General features: G+C 43.1%; 1 protein-coding gene across 1 annotated transcript in view; it reads right to left on the bottom strand.

Annotated features, from left to right (window-relative positions):
• Positions 1-7,131, bottom strand: part of elac2 (elaC ribonuclease Z 2) — a 51,974-nt gene extending 44,843 nt beyond the window's left edge. Inside the window, exon 1 of the mRNA XM_043714475.2 lies at positions 6,776-7,131. Coding sequence (XP_043570410.2) covers positions 6,776-7,062 — 287 coding nt within the window. The 5' untranslated portion in view covers positions 7,063-7,131. The remainder of the gene's footprint in view (positions 1-6,775) is intronic.
• Positions 7,132-21,172: the final 14,041 nt, after the last annotated feature.

Genomic DNA, 21,172 nt, shown 5'->3' with positions numbered 1-21,172 from the left:
CCCAGGCTCTACATTTGATGTGTGGCACATGAATTCTAAAGTGCATTTGAAATGGGAGTTGATGTATTTAAAGGGAAACTGGACTCTCACAGAATCATAATTAAGTGAGGAAAAAGGGTTAGAGGGTTTCAATCATAAATCACAATGAGGAGAAAGTGAGGACTGCAGATGCTGGAGATCAGAGTCGAGAGTGTGGTGCTGGAAAAGCACAGCTGGTCAGGCAGCATCTGAGGAGCTGGAGAATCAACGTTTCAGGCATAAGCTCTTCATCAGAGATCCTTGCAGCATGGGCGGCTTTTGCAATAGTGTGTGGCACTTGAGATTAGAGCACTTCAACCAGGTACATATAATAATGTAGCCATTTTGTCTGTAACCAAGGGGCACAGCCTTCTTCCCGCGCACACACCTCGTGTACATGGTAATCCAAGACCAAATTTCTCAAGAATCACTTAGCTGGAAGAAGCCTACCTCACTAAGTTTTACAGTAGTTAATATTATTCCAAAACAAAGGAGGTTTAAAAGTCCAATATGCACAACACAACTACACAGAGCATCATACAGATGCTCTGGTAATGCAGGGGACCAGAATCTCTAACCAAACTACAAATGCCAACATCTTAAGTGAAAGCACTGCAAAAAGGTAGCCAATTTGGAAGCCAACCCGTTTATGCGAACAGAACTCTTTCAGAATTAAACACCATCTCTAACAGAGTACAATTGTAAACTGGTGTTTCACAGGAGCAGAATCAGAAAAAAGAACTGACAATGAACTAAAAGACAGACTGATTAATAAAACTTGGCTAAAGGAGACAACTTTTGTGAAAGAAGAATCTTAAAGGGTAAATGGTTTAATGTTTTAGAGAGAATTCTAGATTTAGTGCCGAGACACCTGAAAGCACAGGTACTATTGCTCCAGGGAGCAATTGGGAATAGACCAAATTTGCAGGTCTGCAGGAATATATAGATATTTCAGACTTGTAAGTCCAGAAGGGGTGACAGAGGTGGATAAAGGGCAAGGCTTGAAGGAGGATTATAAAATAAGTAAGGATGAAAATTTTAAAATTGAGTCAGTGACCAATAGCCAAAGTGCATCGTAGGGTTGTATTGCAGCATTTGTTTATTCAGAACCAATATCTAAATGGATATTTTTGTTCCCTAATCAGCATTTCCAACTTTCCTCCATCCTGCAATTCACTGGTTCTGTTTGTACTGATTGTGTGTACACAAAGATAGCATAGGATTCATTGTTAAAACCTTTTTTTACATAAAATGTTTAAAGTTTCCTGAATCCAGACTGTAGTTCATGACTCTTCTGAGGAGCCACAAACCAAGTGTGGTTGAGAAACTGGTCCATCTCCACAAAAGTTAGAGAGAAGGGGTTGGAGTTGCCAATTTCACATTGAAACCAGCCAGGCCTGGAACGTAGGGGCAGACTCAGTCCTCACATCCTTAACCAATGGGGGTGAAGAACCAAAACACAGGACAATGGTGTGAAAGATCTATGGAGTCAGCCTGACTCAGAAAAAAAACTATCCAGTTCTGTTCCCTCTCTTTAACTTCAGTTGCAGGTAAGTTGTTGGAAGTGATTCTGAAAGATAGGATAACTATGATTCAGAGAGGCAAGGAATAACTAGAGACAGTCAACATGATTTTGTGCACAGGAAATCAGTTCAATCGCGATTCAGCGTGAGCTTGCCAACTGGATACAACATTGGCTTAACAGCAGGAGACAGTGATTGTGGAGGGCTTGTTTGGACTGGAGGCCTGTGACTAGCAGTGTACCACAGGAATCAGTGTTGGGTCCACCTGTGTTTGTCATTTACACAAATGATATAGATGAGAATATTAAAGGCATGACTGGTCAGTTTGCGGATGACACCAAGATTAGTGACATAGTGGACAGTGAAGAAGGCTATCCAAGGTTACAAGGAGATCTTGATCAACTGGGTCAGTGAGCTGAAGTGTGGCCAATAGAGTTTAATTGGATAAATGCAAGATATTGCATTTTGGTCAAACAAACAAGGGCAGGACGTATACAATTAAAAGTATCATAGAACAAAGAGACCGAGGGATTCAGATAAATAATTCTTTGCATCACATACAGATGGGGGTGGGGTCAAGAGGCATTTGGCATGCATGCCTTCATTGCTCAGGCTGTTGAGTATAGGAGTTTGGACGTTATGTTGAGATTGTACAGGACTTTGGTGAGACCTCTTCTGGAGTACTGTGCCCAGTTCTGGTCACCCTGTTATAGGAAGGATATTATAAAGCGGGAGAAGGGTCAGATAGGATTTACCAAGATGTTGCCAAGAATGTAGGGTCTGAGTTATGGGAAGAAGCCAGAAAGATTGGGACACATTGTTTTACTGCAGTGTAGGAGGTTGAGGCATGATCTTATAAAGGTTTATAAAATCATGATGGGTATAGAGAAGGTGAATGACAGATGTCTTTTCCCTAGAATGGGGGAATTCAAGACTATGGGCATACTTAAGGTAAGAGGAGAAAGATTAAAAAAAGACACAAAGGTTTTTTTTTGAAAACGCAGAGTGGTTCGTGTGTGGAATGAACTTTCAGAGGAACAGGTGGATGTAAGGACAGTTAAAATGTTTAAAGGACATTTAGGCAAGTATAAGAATAAAAATGTTTGGAGGTTTACGAAGCAAGCACAGGTAGGTGGGACTAATTTAGTTTGGGATTATGATTGATGTGGTTGGACCGAATGGTATAAGACTAGAGATTTTGGAATTATTAAAGAGGAAGATTTGCAGTTGGGAAACTGAAACCAAGCGTCACATCAGCATCTGATGGAGTTGCTCAATTTCATGCAGCCTGAAACTCACCTGCCTTTGAGCATGAAAGGAGAAAGTGCTTTTGTTCCCAATTTGGGAAAAGGGTTCATTCACTGAGTCTAGAAGGGTAGAACTGGGAAATAAAACGGGGGAAACCACTTTGGTAGCATTATACTGTCAATAGTCAGCAAGAGATTGAGGAGCAAATATGTAAGGAAATCACAGATAGCTGCAAAAAAAAAAATCAGGTTGCAATAGTAGAGGATTTTAACTTTCCTAACATCAACTGGGATTGTATAGTGTTACGGGCTTAGACGAGGAGAAATTTGCTATGTGTATTCAAGAAGAATTTCTCATGCAGTACGTAGATGGCCCTATTAAAAAAAAAAGAGGCAACAGCTGACCTCCCCTTTGAAAATGAGGCAGGGCAGTGACTGAAGTGTTACTGGGGGAACACTTTGGGACCAGTGACCATACTTCCATTAATTTTAAAACAGTAAAAGAAAGGAGTAGGTCTGGTCCACAAGTTAAACCTCCAAATTGGGGCAATGCCAATTTTGATGTCCTTTCAGGAATTTTCAAAAAGTTGCTTGGGGAGGCGTTTTGCAAACAAAGGGATATCTGGTAAGTGTGAGCCTTTCAAAAGTGAGATAATGAGGGTTCAGGCCCAGCATTTCCTGTCAGAGTGAAGATTGAGGCTAGAGAACTCTGTGTGACTAAAGTTATAAAGGTGCTGGTCAAAAAAAAGCAGCAAGAAAATGACATCTATAGGCAGCTGGATTCAAAGGAATTCCTTGAGGAATTCAGAGGGTATCAGGGTACACTTGAGAAAAATCAGGAGGGCTAAAAGAGGACACGAGATGGCTTTGACAGATAGGGTAAAGGAGAATCCAAAGAGATTCTCCAAGTACATGGGAGGCAAAAGAGTAATGAGGGAGTGCATAGGGCCTATAGAAGATCTTATTGATCTTAAAGATGTTGAGCAACAAGAAATTGGCGTGATCCTAAATGAATATTTATTGTTGAGAAAGGCATGGATGCTAGGGAACTTGGGGAAATAAACAGTGATATCTTGAAGACAGTTCACATTACATGTGCTGGAAATCTTAAAATGCATCAAGGTGGATAAATCCCTGGGACCTGACGAAGTATATCCCTGGCCTTTGTGGGAGGCTAGGGAGAAAACTACAGGACCCCTAGCAGAGATATCTATCATCAACAGCCACAGGTGAAGTGCCCAAAGATTGGATGATGTACCATTATTTAACAAAGGCCGCAAAGAAATACGTAGGAACAATAGACCGACGAACATAATGCTTGTGGTGGTTAAGTTGTTAAAGGGGGATTCTGAGAGACAGGATCTCAAGGCATTTGGAGAGGCAAGAACTCATTTGGGATAGTCAGCATGGCTTTGTATGTGGGAAATTGTCTCTCTCAAATTTGATCAGGTTTTGTTTTGAAGGAGTGACCAAGGTGGTAGAGAAGGGCAGTGCAGTGCACTTAAGAATTGTCTACATTGACTTCAGCAATGCCTTTGACAAGGTACTGTACAGTAGGCTTTTGAGTAAGGTTAAATCTCACAGGATCCAGGGAGAGCTAGCCAATTAGATCCAAAGTTAGCTTGATGGCAGAAGACAGAGGGTGGTAGGAGAGGGTTGCTTTTCAGTCTGGAGGCCTGGAATAAGCAGTGTGCCACAGCGATTGCCGACGGGTTCACTGTTATTCGTCATTTATATAAACGATTCGGATGAGAATTTAGGGGATACGGTTAGTAAGTTAGCAGATGACACCATGATTGGTGGTACAGTGGGCGGTGAAGGTGGTTCGCTGGGAATGCAGAGAGATCTTGATCAACTAGGCCAGAGGTCGGAAGAATGGCTAATGCAGTTTAATTTAGATAAACACAATGTGTTGCATTTTGACGGGTCAAACCAAGGCAGGACTTTGTCATTGGGAGGGCCCAGGGGAGTGTGATAGAACAAAGCGATCTAGAGGTACTGGTTGATTGCTCCTCGAAAGTGGAATCACAGGGAGACAGAGTGGTGAAGGCAGCTTTTGGCATGCTTGCTTTCATCGGTCAGAGCATTGTGTATAGGGGTTGGGACGTCTTGTTGCAGCTGTACAAGACATTGGTGAGGCCACATTTGGTGCACTGTATACAGTCCTAATCACCCTACTATAGAAAGGGTATTATTAAGCTAGAAAGAGTGCAGAAAAGACTTACTAGGATGCTACCTGGACTGGAAGGTTCAAGTTATAAAGAGAGAGGTTGGATAGGCTAGAACGTTTTTTCCCTGGAGCGTGTGGGATTGAAGAGTAACCTAATGGAGGTCTATAAATTCACAAGAGGTACAGATAAAGGTAGATACACAACAGTTGTTCCCTCTATGGTAGAAGTGTCTAAAACTAGAGGGCATAGGTTTATGATGAGAGGGGAGAGCTAGAAAAGGGTCCACAGGGGAAACGTTTTTCATACAGAGGGTGGTGAGTGTCTGGAACAGGCTGCCAAAGGTGGAGACAAGTACAATTTTGTCACTCAAGAAAAACTTGGACTGGTACACAGATGGGTTAAGTATGGAGGGACGTGGACCAAACACGGGCAAATGGGACTAGATCAATTGTGAAAACCGGGCAGCAGAGAGAAGTTGGGGCAAAGGGCCTGTTTCCATGCTGCAAGACTCTGACTCTGTACACAACTTTCCAGAGGCATAATTAACTTTGTTGAAACCATGACGCCTCTCGCTCATGTGCCCTCTTAGATCATCACTTTGAGAGGTGTTCCTAACTGTTTCAGCCATTAACCCTTTCAAATACTCATATTAAATAGTTCTGGCTAGTGACCTTAAATCAGAACACTCAATGTGATTGACACACACGGTGCTACTTGATGTGCTGGGTAATTTCAGCACTTTTCTACATTGTTTAGTACTGTTGTAATATTAAAAAAGAAATATATGTAAACAATAAAGACACAGATGTCATCGGAAGCAATGAAACTGTCCCAGCATGAACAGGCTAGATGAGCTTTCTTCTGATACTAGTCATAGGATTGCTGGAGCTTGGTCTGCTAAAGATTGACAATGCTTTTGAGTCCTGCCAATCTGTACAGACATCGATTGGTGTTGGCTAATTATATACTGCCTCCTCACATACCAAAGTCATTTATGACCACTGGGCTACTTTTGAAATACAATCAGGTCACTTGCTGGCAACTGAGGTAAATATTAAAGCATGACAAGATCCCACAAATATATCAAATGAGTAAACAGCCTGTTACTTAATCCTGCTGATTAAAGGATAATTGCACATCAGCAGAATTTGTTGCTATTCTCTTAATTCAATCATTCAATCATCTAACAGTCGCCAGGCTGTGATCCCTTATTTTCTGACATACACAGGCAAATGCAACTTGTTTAATTGTGAAAACTGGACGGCCTGGGCAGGTTAGGCCGAAGGGCCTGTTTCCATGCTGATTCACTATAGATGCTACTTGGCTATCTCCAATGTTTCCTAGCTCAGATATAGCATTCACAGAATCTTACTGAAAGAGAACAACAACTGTATACATCTCATAGGGAGCCAGCCTGACTATGGTGGACATACACCGTTGGGTAGTTGAGGTGGTCATTTAGTCCAATTGCCTGGCTCTCTTCCATGGTAATGTCCATGCCCCAGGTATTCTTCAAAGAGGGGGACAGAGTCCACTGCCACACTCTAGGCCTTCTACAGCTGCTGGGAACCACAAGGCGTGCATTATCAATCAATGTAGTATTTTAATTCAAATTTTATTTGTTTGGTTCCTGGCGTGCCCCTATAAAGGGCTGGTACCCTTGAGTCTTTGACTTTGATGAAACTGTTTTTGAAGTGGCTATAGAAGAGCTTTCACAGCGAGTCACAAATGGGAAAACTGTTGGAGTGGAGTATGCCAGTCAGCAGAATGACTTTCCTTAAAAAAAAGAAATGCAATAAGTACTGCCCTTACTTACCTGTTGTATTCAGAGAAGACATAGACAGCAGCAGCAGCCTCCCTGCTCCCAGAACCTACAACCTGCAGGTAGACAGTGGAGGGTCCGTGGGTCGCTCCATGCTTCCTCTTCTCCCTGGTCTTTAGGTGTCTCAGGGTCGGCTTCTCCTTGTTATCGGGGGAGCTCCGCTGCTCCCCGGCCGGACTGAGGGACATGCTGGTGCGGGGACACAGCAGCGGGGCAGGGGCGAGGTTAATGCGGTGCGGCAGCGCCCTGCGGGACAGTCGCTGGAGACCAACTCGCAACATGCACAGAGACTGTGGGAGGGGAGAGGGTCAGCTCGCCGGCTCTGCCTGCATGCTCTCTCTCCCCTGAGCTTCGCCCTCTCCTTCCGTCGCTGCCTCTGACAACTTCTGGTACTGAATCCCCACCCACCCCCAGCAAGATCGCACAGCCAAGGACTTCCGCAGCGCGTATAAAAATAAATGCAAGACGCTCCCCCGCCCCCGTGCTTTAAACATCCAAACCAGAAGGTTGCAAATTCTTACGTGCAAAGTGTTAGCAATTAAAACTGCTGCTAACCTCACAAAAAAAACATTGCAACTGATCGACAAAAGCGATGACAAATAGGTGCATTTATGTGATTTCATAGAATAGAATCCCCACACCGACCCTCTGAACAGCAATCCACTCAGACCCAGTCCCCCACCACTCTACATTTTCCCCCTGACTAATGCACCCAACTCACACCTCCCTGGACACTATGGGCAGTTTAGATTAGATTCCCTACAGTATGGAGATAAAAACAATGACTGCAGATGCTGGAAACCAGAGTCTGGATTAGTGGGTGCTGGGAAAGCACAGCAGTTCAGGCAGCATCCGAGGAGCAGTAAAATCAACATTTCGGGCAAAAGCCCTTCATCAGGAATACTGATGAAGGGCTTTTGCCCGAAACGTCAATTTTATTGCTCCTCGGATGCTGCCTGAACTGCTGTGCTTTTCCAGCACCCACTAATCCAGAATCCCTACAGTGTGGAAACAGGCCCTTCGGCCAAACAAGTCCACACCAACCCTCAGAAGAGTAACCTACCTGCATTTACATTCCTCTACATTTACCCCTGACTAATGTACCTAAGATTATGGGCAATTTAGCATGGCCACTTCAACTGACCTGCACATCTTTGGACTGTGGGAGGAAACCGGAGCACCCGGAGGAAACCCATGCAGACACGGGGAGAATGTGCAAACTCCACACAGACTATTGCCCGAGGCTGGAATCGAACCTGTGTCCCTGGCGCTGGGAAGCAGCAGTGCTAACCACTGAGCCACCCTAAATTTGCATTTGCTTACATTTTATCTACATTTTTTTGAAGCCTTTCTTAAGGCAAGCTCTGGTCTGTTTTGGAAAAAAATTAAAAATCACACAACACCAGGTTAAAGTCCAACAGGTCTATTTGGAAGCACTAACTTTCGGGGAAACACTGTACAATTAAAGCTGCTTAGGGAAAAGTGGCTGACATTGCTGACAATGTTGTGATATGTGTTTTAAAAAAGCATTTGTGCTGCAGCAAATTATCTGGTTGTTGTTATTTGTGAGCAGTCCCACTGCACAGTAAACTGGCCCCAAGCAGTATCCTGAAGGACAGGCAAATTCTGACTGCAATCTTGAACTTGAGCTTTTCACGCAAAAAACATTTGCACAGACCCAGAAGCTCACAGAACAATTCTCAGTACCGGGTTTGTGACCATGTGGGACATAATCCAAGTAGCAGTGAGAGTCAACTTCTTAACATAAAGTTAAAATTAATAACAGTTAAAAAAAAACACTTTTGACTGCAGCAGCGGTTGAAGTAACAATGAGTAAATGGCAGCTTTTGAGTGCTGAGGCAATGAGTCAGGTGGTCCTTATGCATGTAACTCTTAATTTTTAACAATCTTTTATGGGCTGTGGATTGTGATCCCTAATCGCCCTGGAGAGCCTTTTTCAAAGGCAATTTAAGTATGGCCATAACCGAATGCTTCAGGTGCAGTTGAGGCTATAGGGCCCTCTATGCACATACTGACTCTCCACAAGAGCAACTCAGCTAGTCCCACTTGCTTGAAAGGCCCCATAAGGGGGAAAGAGGATGTTGTGAGTGACTTAACATTGGACTGTAAACTGAAGCAAAGAACTACAGAGGGATCTGAAACAAACAAAAGCAGAAATTGCTGACAAAACTCAGGCATGTCTGGGAACATCTGTGGAGAAAAAGCAGAGTTGAAACACATTTGAAATCATTTGTGCCAATCCTGTGTGATTATCAGTTCCCATTTCAATGACAATGTGAGACATATTTCTGATGCTAACATAGCCAATGAAAGGGTTACTTCTGTTTAGGTTCCACCATGAGTCTGAGAGCCCTATGAATGCTTCTACCAATGTTCTTTAGCTGCCTTTCCCGAACCAGTTTTTCCTTAGCTTTATATACTTTAATCCCGACTAATATTTGAAGAGGATTGATGTCAAAATGTTCATTTGTACTCAAGTGAGAGTTCTTGATTGTGCAATACATTTAGGTTTTCTGCTTTTTAACATGCCCTGCATTGGAGAGCTGATTGTAACATCCCATTAATTTTAAGTGCCATGTCTTCTGAGATTACACTGTTATTGGCTGTAAACCATGCTTTCTTAGCCATGGGTCACTGTCTGATAAATAGTGATTCTCATCCCAGTGTCTAATTAAAAAGTATGACAAAACCATTGACGTATTTACTGTGGAAAAGGATATGGAAGATATAGACTGTAGAGAAATAGAGGGTGACATCTCGCAAAATGTCCAGATTACAGAGGAGGAAGTGCTGGATGTCTTGAAACGGTTAAAGGTGGATAAATCCCCAGGACCTGATCAGGTGTACCCGAGAACTCTGTGGGAAGCTAGAGAAGTGATTGCTGGGCCTCTTGCTGAGATATTTATATCATCGATAGTCACAGGTGAGGTGCCGGAAGACAGGAGGTTGGCAAACGTGGTGCCACTGTTTAAGAAGGGCGATAAAGACAAGCCAGGGAACTATAGACCGTGAGCCTGACCTCGGTGCTGGGCAAGTTGTTGGAGGGAATCCTGAGGGACAGGATGTATATATATTTGGAAAGGCAAGGACTGATTTGGGATAGTCAACATGACTTTGTGCGCAGGAAATCATGTCTCACAAACTTGATTGAGTTTTTTGAAGAAGTAACAAAGAAGATTGATGAGGGCAGAGCAGTAGATGTGATCTATATGGACTTCAGTAAGGCGTTCGACAAGGTTCCCAATGGGAGACTGATTAGCAAGGTTAGATCTCATGGAATACAGGGAGAACTAGCCATTTGGATACAGAACTGGCTCAAAGGCAGAAGATGGAGGGTGGTGGAGGAGGGTTGTTTTTCAGACTGGAGTCCTGTGACCAGTGGAGTGCCACAAGGATCGGTGCTGGGCCCTCTACGTTTTGTCATTTTCATAAATGATTTAGTTGCAAGATAAGAAGTACAGTTAGTAAATTTTCAAATGACACCAAAATATCAGCAGAACTAAAGAACTGATCGTTGAGTTTCCCCAGAAAGGAGGAGAACACACCCTATCTATATCAACGGAGCTGAGTTTGAGAGGGTGGACGGCGTCAATTCCCTCGGAGTGGACAGCGAAGTGGACAACCTCAGATTACAACAGGATCTGGACCAGATGGACCAATGGGCTGAGAAGTGGCAGATGGAGTTTAATTCAGATAAATACGAGATGCTGCATTTTGGGAAAGCAAATCTTAGCAGGACTTATACACTTAAGGGTAAGGTCCTAGGGAGTGTTGCTGAACAAAGAGACCTTGGAGTGCAGGTTCATAGGCCACAGTTGGAATATTGCATGCAATTCTGGTCTCCTTCCTATTGGAAAGATGTTGTGAAACTTGAAAGGGTTCAGAAAAGATTTACAAGGATGTTGCCTGGGTTGAAGGATCTGAGCTACAAGGAGAGGCTGAATAGGCTGGGGCTGTTTTCCCTGGAGCATCGGAGGCTGAGGAGTGACCTTATAGAGGTCTACAAAATTATGAGGGGCATGGATAGGATAAATAGACAAAGTCTTTTCCCTGGGGTCGGGGAGTCCAGAGGGCATAGCTTTAGGGTGAGAAGGGAAAGATATAAAAGAGACCTAAGGGGCAACTTTTTCACTCAGAGGGTGGTACGTGTATGGAATGTGCTGCCAGAGGATGTGGAGGAGGCTGGTACAATTGCAACATTTAAGAGGCATTTGGATGGGTATATGAATAGGAAGGGTTTGGAGGGATATGGGCCGGGTGCTGGCAGGTGGGACTAGATTGGGTTGGGATATCTGGTCGCATGGATGGGTTGGACCGAAGGGTCTGTTTCCATGCTGTACATCTCTATGATAGCTATTTGATTTCTTACTTTCCTGAAACTGTGCCCCTCTTCGGCAAGTTTTCTGAAGATGACCAATCATGTAACCAATGAAGCATTAACTTTAAATGACTAGGCATTGTCTGTGTCCATGAGGTTTCTTTGTACCATAGCACTGACAATAACTTTTAATATCTGCCACCTATAGTAACCATTGTACTGGCTGCTCATTTATGCTTTATGCAGTTTTGAATGGATTAGTGGATTCTGTTGATATCCTGTTTCAAAGTTGATCTTTTTCTCTTCCCATTCATCTGTGTTGCTTCTAAACTTCTGTTTCACTTAATATTCAAAGGGCTTTCTCTGGAGTCAGGTCTTTATTCAACTGGAGTAAATCTGACACAGACTCATTAACAACTCCTACAATGATTTTGTCTCTTATGAATTTTGACTTAAAGTCACCATAACCACATTTCTTCATTAATTACAAGAGATCATAATGAAATCATCCATGGATTCATCTGGATGCTGAACTCTTCTATTCAATCCTCCTGTTGTAGGAATGATATTAGTTCTGAGATTAGAGTATTTGTCAAAGGTTTTCAATACTTGTTCAAAAGTAACTTGTGTAAGGTAATGATCCTGAAAGAGTTCACGTTGGAGATGGTAATAAGCTCCATCCAATCCAACAACTTGACTGAGGTAAAGATAGAACATTTAAAGATTCTGAAGTGCAGTGGTTCAAGAAGGCAGCTCACCACCTTCTCAAGGGCAACGAGGGTCAGGCAATAAATTCTGACCGGCCAGCGATGCCCATGTCCCACGAGTGAATAAAACACTGACTGACGAATGCAACTTGTACCTGATTGTTGTCATGAAATAAATGATATCATTCCTCAATTATGTAGGTCTTAGATTCAGCCACAGAAAGAGGATGGTAGCAGAAAATTACCTGCATCACACACTCGTCATGCTTGCCATTTCAGCAACATCTATTGCTTCTTTAACCTCTTGTTGAGCTAGCACATAATCAGCTATATTTCTAATTGTGCATTGAAGTGTACTTACTTAATCAGCTTCTGATTTACTATCTAATTTGGAATCTATTCTGTGCTCAGATACAATTCTGCCCAGTACAGAAATTACATCGTCATGGCAACATTATTTCTGAGGCTGTCTTCCTGATGTGATTATATATTTTGCTTTTTATTTAATTTCCCAGCATTGGCAATTCTGCTATTCATCACTGCTGCAATGAAGGGCGTTCCTATGTTTTGCAGCAAAAATGGGGAATTTGTGCCTTGTTTTATGATTTCATTGTATGAATCCCATTGTCTGAAACTTTTAAAAATAATACCTGCTTTAATCGTGTTTTGTTTTAATCTGAGTGATTTCTCCTTTTTGTGGTTAAGTGAATTTATTACAGCTCTTCTGAAGGATCTTTACGCATTTCCCAACATTCTGGCCCCATTAAACCAGGTCATCTTAGGCTTTTAATCTGCCCAACTTCAACTCTTTGAAGCATACCCACATTTGCAACCATGGATTAGTTTTTTCCCTTTGTAGTCCTTTATTTCTGTTTCTGTAACTGCGCCTCATGGTGGTTGCTTGTGATGGCAGCAAAGTTCAGTTTGAGAGAAAAGGAATCTGTTTACTTTTTTTGCTTTCCTAGCCTGGATTTTTACATCATTTCAAAAGCCCAGTAGGGATTTTAAGCTTCACTCACCAAGCCTCTGTTCACCTGTCACTGAACTCCACCTGGGGATCACTCCGACAGCCCATTACCTTGTGATGCTTCAGAGTTACTAATTTTCCTCTCTAAGGGGTTGCTAACTCTCCTGTTTCAGAATGTCTCTTACCAGGTCTAAAGTGCTTTCACCATTCACTGGAGCATTCTGCCTTTTTGAGGATTACTACAAGGGTTTTTTCTGCAGGGATCTTAAAACTCAACTGCTACATGAGTGGGTTAAAGCTAAGTCTGAAGATCTCACACTGCTGCTCACCATGTCGTACGAGGTGTGATAGCTCACTACACAACATGGGTTGCTGCTCATGATGAAGGTTGCTACCCACATCATAAGTACAAAAGCAGGGAAATATCATTGCAACTGTATAGGGCATTCGTGAGACCATGCCCAGAGCATTGGTCACTTAACTTAGGGAGGGACATACTTGCATTGGAAGCAGTTCACTCATGGACTGAAGCAGTTGCCTTATGAGAAGAAGTTGAGCAGGATAGGCCTGTATTCTACAGTTTAGAGCAAAGACAGGTAATCTGAAAGATATTATTCTGAGGCGTCTTAACAGGACAGCTGCTGAGGGCACATTTCCCCTTGCAGGATCATCTAGAATGAAGGATCAGAGATTATAATTAAGGGGACCCCAATTTAAGATGGGGATGAAGTCGAGATTCCTCTCTCAGGGTGTTATTCATCTTTGCAATTTTCTAGCTAAGAGAACAAGTTGTGTTGTATAGATTTAATTCTGTGAGTGGGTCGGGTAGTAAAGTGGAGTTAAAACCACATGTACATCAGCTGTGATCTCATTGCATGGCCGAGCAGGCTTGTGGCAATGAATAGCGTACTCCTGTTCATAATTTTTGATGATCTGATGATCCTACCAGTCTCCATAAAAGAGACTACACACTTTTGAGAGTCATCCATTGAACCCCCCCCCAGCTCCCCACAATGTCCCATCTCCATCAAGAGGGGAAGATGGTAGGTTGATGCTGGGTTTTCCAATGTTTTAAATTTTTGACTCTCCATCTGCCTCCCCCATACCTCTCCTGGAATGGTGTGGTTACTCCCATGTCATGGTGCCCCAGAGGTGGATTGATTGATAGGCAGGTGGGGGGAGACATCATGCTCTGGGTATCTTTCTTGGCACTTAACCCCACCACCCACCCATGCTTCCCCCACCCCACCCCCATGCCTCTGACCTCACTGAGATGCTATAGACAGCACTGAAGGTGTTGAATAATGAGCCCAGCCCTGCATCTCTTCCCACCCCAGTGCAGTTTCCACGGGCTGGGTGGAGAAGAGTGTAAGGTTAGAACCACTCTTCCCCCATGCTATTAGCAGGAAAGAGGCTGTACATTCTGATAGGCTCCTCCTCATGGGCACATTAGACACCCTTACAAGTTAATTGTTCACTCTGCCTTGCCTCCCTTCCACCTCTGCCTCATGGACACCACCCATCTCAACCCACTCAACCCAGTGGCAAGAGTGAAATCATCTGTGATGCGTCACATCCTTTCCAAACGTGTCTGAAACACTCGGAGATATTTAAATACAGTACGGTACTGTGTTAAAATAAACATTATTTATTTCCAAGACCGTTCACAAATGATGGTGCTTGCAGAAAGAAATGAAACTCCCCCATTGCAAACTGAGGTCAGTCCAACAGACTGCAAACTGCAGCCGAGCTTCCTCTGTCATTGGTCTGTGCTATTTCTGCCTTTGCCAGTAGATGGAATCTTCCTGAAACTCTTCCACTCAGACAGCATTGCGATCTTGAGTGTTGAGATGTGAACTCTCAGCTTTGGCAGTCAGAAGTTCAGGGGGTTGGCTTATGAGGAGAGGCTGAGTAGATTGGGATTATATTTATTGGAATTCAGAAGAATAAGAGGGAATCTTTGAGAAATATATAAAATTATGAAGGGAATCGATAAGATAGAAATGGCGAGGTTGTTTCCTCTGGTAGGTGAGATTAGGACAAGACAGCACGGCCTCAAGATTAGAGGAAGCAGATTTACAATTGAACTAAGAAGGAACTTCTTTACCCAGAGGGTTGTTAATCTATAGAATTCCTGGCCCAGGAAGTAGTTGACGCTACTTCAGTAATCGCCTTTAAAGCTAAGGTAGATACTCTTTTGAAAAATAAACAAATGAAGGGATATGGTGAAAATGCAGGTAAGCAGAGCTGAGTCCACAAAAAGACTAGCCATGATTTTATTGAATGGCTGAGCAGGCTCAAAGGGCCGGACGGCCTACTCCTGCTCCTAGCTCTTATGTTCTTATGTTCTCAAATAAAGCATCAACGTAAAAACCCATTGGTCTCCACAGTCCTGCTGCAGCTGTCCGAATTTGAGTCATGCCTCTGCTCTCTCTGTAGTGACTGTAACAAGGTCAGCCAGGCGAACCTCATAAAATATGAGTTCCCCGAATTGGGGCTGTGAACGTGGTCCAATCAGGGAGCCCTGGCTGACAGATATAAACAGGAGTGTCAGAGGAGCTGTTCATTCTGACAGCTGGCTCTGAGGAAGCCGAACCAGTGTCAAATACTATGCAAATGTAAATTAAGGGCAACTTGGTGACAGGATACCGACCTCTGTGGAGTTGTTTCACTCGCCTTGGCAGAAAAGGATAGTTTTCATAAGCAAACTCAAGTCTACAGTAATCTGAAACTTGACAACCTTGTGCAGGCTGTGAATCAAAGTAGCATATAACAGGATTAACAAATTACAGAAGGTAAAGTGTTAGAACCCACTGCCATTCCAATACAGCTTTAGTGGCAGAGGGGTATCAATATTAGACTTCCATAATTTGACTTTATTACCTGACATGTTCAAGCACTGAAACTGGATTTAAAGAGGACACTCCTGAAATAAAATGGCTGCTGTGATCACATGATCACAACAACCCAAAATGGAATATATGAAACTTGCTGGCTGGGAACTACCATTTCAATCATAAAACACTGAAACTCAGTGTGGCATCAAGAATTTAAAATTTCCTGTTTATTCGCACCTACTTAGGTGACATATTGAGTTTGAATGAGAACAATGGGCCGAACTTTTCTTGTTTAGGCAAAGTCCAAGTAGATGTTTTTGGAGGTATGTTCACCCTGAGGCCTGGCATGTTTTCTCTCCCTATCTTATCAAACTTACACCATTAACTACCTACCCTGCCGCTTTGGTATTGATCACCTTTGACTCTGGCCCCCAAATTAACAAACTCTGTTCCAAAACAACTTGCCGCTCAGTGGATATCCCAGAATTCACTGGTATCGCTTGTGCCTGGCCCAAGTTCAAAAGACCACTTTGCAGCCAGACACGTGCTGTCAATCTGGAGCTACACAGTTCCTGGCATTTGCCCTAGATGTAGCAGACAGGGGGCAATTAGTGCCCTGCTTTGTGGGCAGGGAGCTTCTGCTAGACAGGGTAATGCAGTGTGAAGCTTCCACTTTTCCCAGGGCCAGTAGCGGAAGCTATGCCAACCTGCCCCAAGGTTCCCACCTGGGTTCCAGCAGTTTCGGGCATCTGGAGGAATGCTCAGCAATGTGGTATGTTCATGAGCTTCTTCACTCCACCTGTGCAAACAGCACCATTCCTCTCCGATATCGGACACTCATTCTTTTTTTTTCATTCATTCATGGAAAATGGGCTAGGCCAGTATTTATCATCCCTAATTACCCAGAGGAAAGATTCAACCACATTGCAGGAATCCCATGTAGGCCTGACCAGGGAAGGACAACAGTTACCTTCCTTAAAGGGTATTAATGAGCCAGATGATTTCTGACAATCAACAATGATTTCATGGTCATCATTGGTGCCCGATTTCCAGATGACTATTGAATTCAAATTTCACCATCAGACATGGCAGAATTTGAACCCAGGTTCATCAGAAGATTACATGGGTCTCTAGATTAATGTCTAGAAATAGTGCCACTAGACCATCATTTGCTACTGTACCCATCTCCCATCTCTCATGGTCTACCTGTTATGAAGTTGGAGGCATGTACCCTACCTTTAAGGGCGGCACGGTGGCACAGTGGTTAGCACTGCTGCCTCATAGCGCCAGAGACCCGGGTTCAATTCCCGCCTCAGGCGACTGACTGTGTGGAGTTTGCACATTCTCCCCGTGTCTGCGTGGGTTTCCTCTGGGTGCTCCGGTTTCCTCCCACAGTCCAAAGATGTGCAGGTCAGGTGAATTAGCCATGCTAAATTGCCCGTAGATGTGTAGGGGTATGGGTGGGTTGCGTTTCGGCGGGGCAGTGTGGACTTGTTGGGCCGAAGGGCCTGTTTCCACACTGTAAGTAAGTAATGTATCTAAATATGTTAAAATGTTGCCACATTTTGATCAGAAACATGTCAAAGCCTTCTTTATTTCATTTGAAAAATTGGCTAGGCAGATGGAGTGGTCAGAGAACTTGTGGGTAATGTGGGGCGGCACAGTGGTTAGCACTGCAGCCTCACAGCACCAGGGTCCCAGGTTTGATTCCAACCTCGGGTGACTCTGTGTGGAGTTTGCATATTCTCCCTGTGTCTGTGTGGGTTTCCTCCGGGTGCTCAGGTTTCCTCCCACAGTCCAAAGATGTGCAGGTCAGGTGAATTGGCCATGCTAAACTGTCCACAGTGTTAGGTACATTAATCAGGGGTAAATGTAGGGGATTAGCTGAATTGGCCATGCTAAATTGCCCATAGTGTTAGGTGCATTAGTCAGAGGGAAACGGGTATGGGTGGGTTACTCTTCGGAGGGTCATTGTGGACTGGTTGGGCCGAAGGGCCTATCTCCACACTGTAGGGGAATCTAATCTAATCTAGTTCATACTAAGCTGGTATGCAGAGCTCGTGAGGTATTTGCAGCGCTGTCAGATGAGGGGTCAAGAGATTATGCAGACGTCAAAAAGGTTATTTTGTGTGCTTATGAATTGGTACCAGAAGCCTATTCTGACAATGGTTCAGAAACCGGAAGAAGGAACAGTGTCAGACTTATGTTGAGTTCGAAAGAATTAAACATAGTAATTTTGATAGATGGGTGCAGGCCCTATAAATAGATAAGACATATGAGGCTCTAAGAGAGATTATTCTGCTGGAGAAGTTTAAAAACTCACTTCCAGAGATGGTAAGTACTTATGTGGATGAACAGAAAGTTCAGGAAGTGAGAAGAGTGGCAGAGATAGCAGATGAATATGCATTGGTGCACACGGTGAAATTTAGCTTCTGATAGGAATTTCATCCTGTGAGGGATAGAAATTGGGAGAAGTGGAGATCCTTCACTACAAAACAAAGAAGAAAAAGCCCAAGGGGGTGAAAAGGAGGTGCGAGGCCTCAGGTGTTTTCACTGTAATGGAGTGGGACACACAAAATCACAGAGCTGGTTGTTGAAGAAAGGCACTGTGAGAAAACAATAGTAAGAGAGGCTAAGCCAGTGTGATTAGTGAAAGTAGTAAAGGAAACCCCAAGAAAAGTCAAGGAGCTGCAGGAGTCTTCACAGCCTCGGCAGGGCCTGGGTATTGAGTTAGTGCCCAATCTCTATAAAGATCTCATCTTGATGGGTAAAGTATGCTCAGGAAGAACAGGGGTCGAAGGGAAAGATGTTACAATTTTGAGAGATGTAGGACTAATCAATCTCTAATAGTCAGAGATGGAAGTATTTGCACTCTTTCTGACATACTACCCAAGAGAGTGGTAATTTTTGGAATAAATGGACAGAAGAGCCAAATTAAGACTGGGGAAGTAACAGTGGGACTGATTGACAGAGTGTCAGTTCTAGGAATACAGTTTGTTCTTGAGAATGACGTGGCAGGATCCAAGGTGGGATTGACACCCCTTGTTATGGAGAAGCCCAAGGAAAACCGGTGAACCGAGGAGTTAAAAGACAAATACACTAGAATTTTCCAGACTGTGTAATAACAATTTGGGGGCTCGGTTCTGGGAATTGGATAGATTTGGACAGGTTTAGACAGATTTGAACTGATTTGGGGTTCAAAAGATCCTAGCAGATTTAAACACTTGGTGATCAGTGTACTAGATGTTTAAATAAAACTTAGGTGAGAAAATTTGTTTAATTTCGGTTACTTACATTGAAAGTGAGGAAAATGGCTCTTAACATTGCTGAAGAGGTTCTGGGGTTTGAAGATGCTTCCCAAATTTGCCAAGAAAGTTTAGAAAGTCAGAGGAAGGACATACTTTTAGAATCAGCAAATAAGTTAGAATTGGTTTAACCAAGGTCAAAAGGAAAGCTGACATTGTAATGGAGTTGGTCAAGCACTTAGGTGTATCAGAGAAACAGACAAGTGCAGCAGAGTTAGATAAACTTGAACTACAATTGAGGCAAATGGAGTTATAAGATAAAGAAAGGGAAAGAAGAGCCATGTTAGAGGAAAAAGAAAGGACAAGAAGGTTCTTAGCTGAGCAAAAAGAAAGACAGAGAGAGCAACTTCTGTAGAGAGAGTTAAAAAAATCACACACCAGGGTATAGTCCAACAGGTTTAATTAGAAGCACTAGCTTTCGGAGTGCTGCTCCTTCAATCACCTGACGAAGGAGCAGTGCTCTGAAAGCTAGTGCTTCCGAATCAACCTGTTGGACTATAACCTGGTGTTGTGTGATTTTTAAATTTGTACACCCCAGTCCAATAATGGCATCTCCAAATCTGTATAGAGAGAAACGCATGGAGAGCTACTTGCCCATCTACCAACTTGCTCTCAAAGAAATTCGAAAACACTCCCTATCAAAAGGTACCTTTTCATGTGAAACATACTTGCAGTAAAAAGAAAGAAGACGACCCAGGGAGATCATCAACCACAAGAGTGAAGTGACAGAAGAATACAGTGACTGTGTGGTTTTGAAATTACGTTGATGTAATTTTAGTAAGTGTCTTATTGTAACAACATATTGTTATAGAGTTGGTGGCAGATAGTAAGCAGTTAAGAGAATAGAAGGCTTAGAATTGTGAACAGTTGTTGTTTAATGGTGACTTTTAGAGTTAAAAAATGAATTGATATCATTTTTATGTAAATAGTGGAATTTGGGAGTTCTCTGTCATTCTTATTTTGACAGATTATGAGGCAAGGCAAGTTTTTCTGGGTGTTTGGTTTAATTAACAGAGGGGTTCACCTCCATGTTGTAACATACTATTTTCACTAATGCCTGTAACATCTTCCTTCCCCTCACTCTCTCTCACCCCAGCCTCCAACACCACCAACTCTGCATGCTATCTGCACTGTCTACTCACTCACTTGGGGCATCTGTCTAACTGCACCAAAAATTGCACCATCCACTTTCTTTTCCCTTCATCTCTCAGCACAATACATTTGGCTTTTGCAGGTCTTTTCAAAACACATTTTTAAAACAATAGCTCTTGAACACATTCCCAAACCAAACTACATTGATATGAGTTCTTCTTAAGCATTGCTTCAACTTGGGTGAGAGGCCATGAGAGAGTGAGGATGGCTGAGAGTTAAAGAGAGAGAGAGAGAGAGAGAGCAGGCCATGTCTTATAGAGTCATAGAGATGCACAGCATGGAAACAGACCTTTGGTCCAACCTGTCCATGCCGACCAGATATCCCAACCCAATATAGTCCCACCTGCAAGCACCTGGCCCATATCCCTCCAAACCCTTCCTATTCACATAACCATCCAGATGCCTTTTAAACGTTGCAATTGTACCAGCTTCCACCACTTCCTCTAGCAGCTCATTCCATACACGTGTCACCCTCTGCGTGAAAACATTGACCCTAAGGTCCATTTTACATCTTTTCCTTCTCACCCTAAATCTATGCCCTCTAGTTCTGGACTCCACGACCCCAGAGAAAAGACTTTGTCTACTTATCCTATCCATGCCCCTCATGATTTTGTAAACCTCCGTAAGGTCACCCTTCGACCTCCAACGCTCCAGGGAAAACAGCCCCAGCCTGTTCAGCCTCTCCCGTCTGTCATGATTTCTTCTGGTGACATGTGCCCTCTTGTAAAAGCTGGAAAAGCACTGGTGCATTATTTCTCCAATGGTGTAGTACTGCATTTGCTGCAAATTATCTGTCCACAGTGTGTATTATGATTAAAGGAACCAAAGATTTTGTGGCTAATTATCTGCCATAATCTATAATTATTGAATGACAAGGAAGTCATAAGATTCCACTAAAGAACAGTAAAAGAAATTGTTCTCGACTGACCAAGACTTTAAAACATGTTGAGTCTACAAGCATGAAAGAAAGTATATTTTTCAAGAATTGTTACACATCCTGCTTGCAGCCTGTGCCATATCTTGTTTCTGTTTCTTGCCTACTTGCTTAGTTTTTGCACTTTTCCAAATCACATCACTGATCTAT

The sequence above is a fragment of the Chiloscyllium plagiosum genome, unplaced genomic scaffold (genome assembly GCF_037043375.1).
Source record: "Chiloscyllium plagiosum isolate Xiang-an unplaced genomic scaffold, Cpla_swu_hap1 HiC_scaffold_25, whole genome shotgun sequence".
Classification (NCBI taxonomy): domain Eukaryota; kingdom Metazoa; phylum Chordata; class Chondrichthyes; order Orectolobiformes; family Hemiscylliidae; genus Chiloscyllium; species Chiloscyllium plagiosum.
Note: the sequence above shows the minus strand (reverse complement) of the source record. Positions and strands in the feature narration are given on the sequence as shown.